At 35.6% G+C, this 7,163-nt stretch overlaps 1 protein-coding gene across 4 annotated transcripts in view; it reads right to left on the bottom strand.

Moving 5' to 3' along the window:
* Nucleotides 1-7,163, bottom strand: part of LOC121387803 (solute carrier family 15 member 2-like) — a 64,360-nt gene that overhangs the window by 31,455 nt on the left and 25,742 nt on the right. For all 4 annotated transcript variants that reach the window (XM_041519013.1, XM_041519011.1, XM_041519012.1 and 1 more), the window contains 5 exons: nt 6,051-6,150; nt 3,573-3,663; nt 2,941-3,018; nt 1,995-2,077; nt 455-532 (listed from right to left, as the gene is read on the bottom strand). In XM_041519013.1, coding sequence (XP_041374947.1) covers nt 455-532; nt 1,995-2,077; nt 2,941-3,018; nt 3,573-3,663; nt 6,051-6,150 — 430 coding nt within the window. The remainder of the gene's footprint in view (nt 1-454; nt 533-1,994; nt 2,078-2,940; nt 3,019-3,572; nt 3,664-6,050; nt 6,151-7,163) is intronic.

Raw genomic sequence — 7,163 nt, 5'->3', positions numbered from 1 at the left:
TTTTTGTTTTCAGACGAAATTATTTGAAGACAAAATCCAGTTTGGGCTTCTTACAAATATTAACATGACCAGAAACACATTGAACATACAGACTAAGCAAGAAAATATATTTAATATGTACATGGGTAAGTTTAATCGTAGAGATATTTTATTAGTCGGAAACATCTTATAATGCAGCAAACTCAGGAATGTCCCTTTAATTTTCAGCCCGTGTCAAGAAGGACCTCAAGCCATCACTAAGAGGTCATTTTAATATAGCCTGCATTCATTTAAAGTATATAGAGCAATTATTTTTATTATATGTTTCTCAAACCATGTATGAACAGAGGAAAAATTGCAGAACACCCATTAGGCTTAAACTATTAATGTTAAATTACATTGGCTCTAGCATCCTGCTTGTGTTTAATTCTGGAGCATCCCTGTTAAAAAATATCATACTGCAAAACTGTCTTACTTCGTATTTATCATCGGCGTGATCCAACCAGTGATCCCGACGTTCTCGAGAGCTGAACAACTTTCTTGTCATGCCACACTGAAATGTGACAAGGACATTTTAAACACCAGCGAAACCCCTCTAACAAGGACATTTTAAACACCAGCGAAACCCCTCTAACAAGGACATTTTAAACACCAGCGAAACCCCTCTAAATCAGACCAGAAATTGTTTTCAGACAAAATGATCCAAATTCCAAATGATGCAGTGTTAATTCACACACATACTATATATATATATATATATATATATATAACATGCCTGAACCTCTTTTGGATATAGGCACGTTAATAAAGATAACATTAGGAATTGTTTATCATTTTACAGTCTAAAAGTTCAAATTATGATGGTAACAGAAGGCAACAGATATTACATAGTTGACTCTGTCAAGGTATCAGCAATCAAAATCAGGGCTGCAGAAAGTACTCACCCGCTCACCAAATGCGAGTAAATTTCTGACAGACAAGTTAAAAAATGCAACTACCAGCCCGATGGTCTACCTGTCCTTTTGATTTGATTTGCCATGTGATGTTGATCACTTACCAAATGCTCTTAATAATGTTTCGTCAATATATCTCTCTCTATATATAAAATTTGTCATGAAGACACTGTATATTATAGTATTGTTAATAATATATTGTTCTAGATATAGATTGGTGGACTAGTAGAAATTCTGGCGGGCTAATAAAGTTCAGTTGGTTCTGGTCTGGTGGGCTAGTTAAATATTTTCCATATCTGAACCCCTGTAAATGGTCCTAAGTTTGCATGACATGTAAATGACAACCCGCCTTGTGCTTGTGGGCAGCTGAACACTTTTTGTGTTATTGTACTATTTACCACGTGGTTCGTAATACCCGCTTGACTAATTATTTTTATCTCAATTGTAACATTTCATTATTTGGTGATCCAAACCTTAGTAACCAAGAAAATACCTGCATATTCAAATCTGCTCAGGACTTCATAATAAATAGTAAATGTTTTGAGATGACTTAACCACTCACTTAACCCATTCTCATTTTCTCTGTCTCTGTCTCTATTTCTCTCCCCCTTTCTCGTTTTGTTCACTTCATTGATCTTCATTTACAAATATCAATTTATTAAATTTGTCATCTTAGCTGTATGTCCTTGTATTTGAAAAATGTTGTGAGAGACCTTAATATAGACTCATGCCTGTTGGCCGATCCCAAAACTGCATATTTAATGGTTAATAAATATTGTTTAAATCAGGTAACAGTAATTCATATTTGCTGATATAGTAATTGGAAAAATGTAGCATTTTTTCCTCTGAAGACAGAATAATCAAATGTTTGACATTTAATAGCTGATGATTAATTAATCAATATGATCTAGCTGTGTTATTAAACAAAACAAAACAAACAAAAAACCTTTACTTTCATCTGGCAATTGATGTCTTGATTGAAACAAAAGCAGATATTTTTGTAACATTCTGCATCTTATTAAAAACACCACTGTCTACTGCTACACAAGAAAAGAAACTCACCCATATACACATAACAACTTTTCCTATAATATTGCCTTTAGGTGGGACCACCTTATACATCTTTTTACCAGCTACAAATATCACTGAAAAACAACAAAATAATATAATTATCTACAACCAATCAAAAATATCTATGACTAAAAATGTCCAAATAATATAATTATCCACAACAAATTAGAGATAACTATCATGAAAATGACAAAATAATATAGTCTGCGATATCCAATCAGAAACAATTATTACTAAAAACAACAAAATAATATAATTATTTACAACCAATCAAAAATAACTATATCACTGAAAAACAACCAATCAGAAATAAATATCACTAGAAACAACCAATCAGAAACAAATATCACTGAAAAGAACCAATCAGAAACAAATATCACTGAAAAGAACCAATCAGAAACAAATATCACTAAAAACAACCAATCAGAAACAAATATCAATAAAAACTAACAAAAGAATCCAGTTACATGTATTTACAAACAATCAAAACCAAAATATCATAATAAAAAAATAAACAATTCTAATTATCTACTTATACAACAATCACTAAAAAAACAAACAAAAATAATCCAGTTATCTATAACCATTCAAAAATTTAAATGACTGAAAAACAAACAATATATTATAGAATCTCGTTGGGTTGACCTCGGAAGGGTCGAATACATCACAATGCTTGAACTAAAAACGAAGTCCCTAGTTACACTTACACGTTGTTAGACTGAAAAGTTCGGTCGAACTACCCGATGGGTCGAACACTTTCTCGAGCACCGACGGGGTTCGAGTCAACAGGATTCAACGTGCTATATATTAACTATCTATAACCATGCAGAAAACATGACAACTTCTACTAAATGTATGTACCGAATGTATGAACATGTAATTAAATTCAGTAGTTTTTATCATTAAAAGCCCCAAATATCTAATTATTTAGGCTTACCGACTGCTATGAACATAAGAGCGCCAGGAATCCCGAATGCGAGAGGATAGCAGGTATCTTCAAGACAGTGTACATCAGCTGGAAGGAAGGAAGAAAATGGTTTATTTAACGATGCACTCAACACATTTTATTAACGGTTATATGGTGTCGGACATATGGCTAAGGACCACACAGATATAGAGGGAGGAAACCCGCTGTCGCCACTTCATGGGCTACTTTTAGCAGTTACAGTTAATCAGATATAAATTATTTTAAAAATAAAGAAACAAATGTAACACAGCGAGATAACCTGTAACCAATGGGAGATAACTCACTGCAAAGGGAGATAATCAGTTCTCTAATAGAAGTAATTATCTAACTCTCCCTTGTCGGTGGGCCTATTGAGATCTTTCTTGTTCCAGCCAGTGCACCACAACTGGTATATCAAAGGCCATGGTATGTGTATGTACTATTCTATCTGTGGGATGGTGCATATAAAAGATCCCTTGCTACTAATAGAAAAATGTAGTAGGTTTCCTCTCTTAAGACTAAAAGTCAAAATTACCAAATGTTTGACATCCAATAGCCGATGATTAATAAATCAATGTGCTCTAGTGGTGTCCTTAAACAAAACAACCAAACAATTATCTTACCTCTCAGCACAGGGGTGATGAAAGTGGACAATACGCTGCCGAGATTTATAATGAAGTAGAACGCCGAGAAAAATGTAGTCCTCTCCTTTTCCTGAAATCAACAATGTTTTATTTTTTATTATTAAAGGGACAGACCCTAGTTTCAACCCGTGAAAATTAACACTAAGTTTAGTGAATCTACAAACCTGTCACACATCTGGATAAAGTTACAATTGAGAAAAACATGAGCCCGTAAGTTTGAAATGGTGAAATACCCTCTAAAACTCGACTAAAACTCGACTCCATAACTGTTACTTCTCAGACGCACATGCGTTTTTTAAAAATATGAGAAATGCATTTTGTGATATTAAAAACACCAGGATGACCAAAAACACTTCAAATGTACGGAAACTGATAATCTAAACCATAAAATCTAATAAAGTATGATTTCAGTATGAAACAGCTATAATAATAAAAAATATGCCTTAGTGTTTAAAAACTAGGGCACGTCCCTTTACGTTTGAGTGTATTTTACCAATTCTCTACTCACCTAGCAGTATGTACATTGTGTACATGTAGTGATTGCTAAATGATGACATTTCGGTACATGGCGTCATCTTCCCTGGTCTAAGCTGTGTGCATATCTCATTGAGTAATGTGAGATTTTACATTATTTGATGGTGGGTAATAAATAAAAGGCCACACTAGTTTTTGCTAGATACCATTTTCACGGAACTCATGAAATTCCCATGTTATCTGACCTCACTTCCGTCAAGCCAGATACTAACATGGGAAGTTCACTTGTTTCGTAAAACTTATATACACCAAAAACGAGTGTAGTATTAAATATTTATTACATGTATATATTATTATTATCACTATTCCAAGACCCCCGATCTCTCCTTTGACCTCCATAACATTTATGGGGCGGGATGTAGCCCAGTCGTACAATGCTCGTTTAATAGGTGGTTGGTTTGGGATCCCTGTCAGTGGGCCCATAGAGGATAATAAACAAGTTCCCAGTTATTATCAAATTTATATAGCTTTAGCGAGTGACAAATGTAAATTATTTCACGAGGGACATAAATTTGATAATAACTGGTACTGAGTTTGTTATTCTATTTATTACCCTAGGTATTTGGGGTTTTTAAAAGCCTTTATTTTCAATGTGGCCTACAACGGCTACACGTCCATGTATATAGAAACAACGTTAACTACTTTACTGTTCTGGGTATTGCTTTAACTTTGTATTTTATTCACGATTCACGTATAATTTTCAAAGCCCAAAGTTCTATATGTTCTGTAAAGAATATCTATAATAAATTGCATTAAACAACCATTTTATTACAAGTTTAACACTGAAACCAGAAAGACATAAACAAAAACTCTTTAAACTACGTGACATCATTGTGTGTGCTTTGCCAAATCGTGATGACATCATATTTAGTACCGACAAGGTGATTGGTTTGTTGGCGTCAAATCGTCCAATAGTAGTGTACGTTAAACAATTGCGTGAGAAATTATGATTTTTATTTTCCCCGTTAAGAGTGCCTGCTGAGGCAATAAATTGGAATATTTCTCGTTCCAGCCAGTGCACTACGATGGTATATCAAAAGCCATGGTATGTCCTGTCCTGTCTGTAGGATGGTGCACATAAAATATCATTTGCTACTAATGGGAAAATGTTGCTGGTTTCCTCTCTAAGACTATCCGTCAAAATTACCAAATGTTTGACACCCAAATAGCCGATGATTAAAAAATCAATGTACTCTAGTGGTGTCGTTAAACAAACCAAACTTTAAACAAACTTTTCCATATCATTTGTTCCTCATCTGACAGATCCTCCTATCTTTGGCTATCTACCTCACCATGACAGGTGATCGTCATATGGCCATCCAGTCCCACACCCACCATTTCCCACCAGTATCTGCTGTGGGCTCAGCTTGACTACATGTACTTTTGAATCGGAGATTCTTTCCACAGGGTTCATATATAGCCTTAAATACCAAACAAATTCAAAGACTTTCAACTACCATTTTCAAAGACTTTCAAAGACTTTTACACAGCGGTCAAAGACAATAGAATGCGATACAAATACCAAATTAGTTTGTTTATGTTGCTGTCTATGTAGCAAGAAATTGGGATTTTTTTTACATGCATCATGACAGGTTAAACCTTGTAACTGGAAAATATCAAGTGCATGCAGCTGTAAAGGTATTGTGTTATGATGTAGCTACAGCAGCAGAAAGAAGGTCAGAGTATTGATGTTGATTGAGAAAAACGAACAATAAAATAAAAGAATGAACACAATACGAGAATTTAAAAACTTTTAAAGACTTTTATTACAATTCAAAGACTTTCAAAAACATAAAAAATTTTTTTTTTCAAATTTAAAGACTTTGAAGGAATTTAAAGACCGCTACGAACCCTGTTTCCACTTTCCCCACTCCACCCTTCCCTCCAACCCACACACACCCACCCAACCCCAAACAGACTTACCTTCTCTGTTGGAAACTGATCTCCTCCGAATGCCGAGACACATGGCTTGATTCCACCAGTCCCCAGACCTATCACCATCAGACCAATGATCGGACCAATTCTGTGACACACAGAGGAAGGAAGGAAGGAAGGAAATGTTTGTTATTTAACGACACACTCAACACATTTTATGTAAGGTTATATGGCATCATACATATGGTTAAGGACCACACAGATACAGAGAGAGGAAACCCGCTGTCGCCACTTTATGGGCTACTCTTTTCGATTAGCAGCAAGGGATCTTTTATATGCACCATCCCACAGACAGGATAGTACATACCACAGCCTTTGTTACACCAGTTGTGGAGCACTGGCTAAAACGAGAAATAGCCCAATGGGGCCACCGATGGGGATTGATCCTAAACCGACCGTGCATCAAGCCAGCACTTTACCACTGGGCTACGTCCCGCCTGTGACACAGAGAGAGAAAAAAACAAATACCATTTCATCACTGAAGCAATTTAGCTAGAATACTTTGAACAGCATCTCAATTCACTAAACATATTTTTTGTTTTTCTCTCTCTCTGTGTCACAGGCAGGACATAGCCCAGTGGTAAAGCACTCGCTTGATGCGCGGTCTGTCTGGGATTGATCCCCGTTGTTGGGCCCATTGGGCTATTTCTGTTACCAGCCAGTGCACCACGACTGGCATACCAAAGGCTGTGGTATGTGCTATCCTGTCTGTGGGATGGTGCATATAAAAGATCCCTTGCTACTGATGAAAAAATATAGTGGGTTTCCTCTCTATGACTACATGTATATGTCAGAATTACCAAATGTTTGACATCAAATAGCCGGTGATTAATAATGATTGTGCTCTAATGGTGTCATTAAACAAAGCAAAACAAAACAAAACAAACTTTCAACTATCAGTTGGAAATCATGCACATAATCATCTTATAGGGTGTATGCCACCAAATCAAATTCCATAGACGACAATAGTAACATATGTGGCTAAAACTCCTACTTGCAGTGTATCAATCGACATATACACCACGGACATATAAATACTACCACCCCCACACTTAAAGTGAATCAGGAAAAATTGGGGTTCAAGCTGCTTATTTCATAGAT

The sequence above is a fragment of the Gigantopelta aegis genome, chromosome 13 (assembly GCF_016097555.1).
Source record: "Gigantopelta aegis isolate Gae_Host chromosome 13, Gae_host_genome, whole genome shotgun sequence".
Classification (NCBI taxonomy): Eukaryota; Metazoa; Mollusca; class Gastropoda; order Neomphalida; family Peltospiridae; genus Gigantopelta; species Gigantopelta aegis.
The sequence above is the reverse complement of the archived record's forward strand: the minus strand, read 5'-3'. Positions and strand labels throughout refer to the sequence as shown.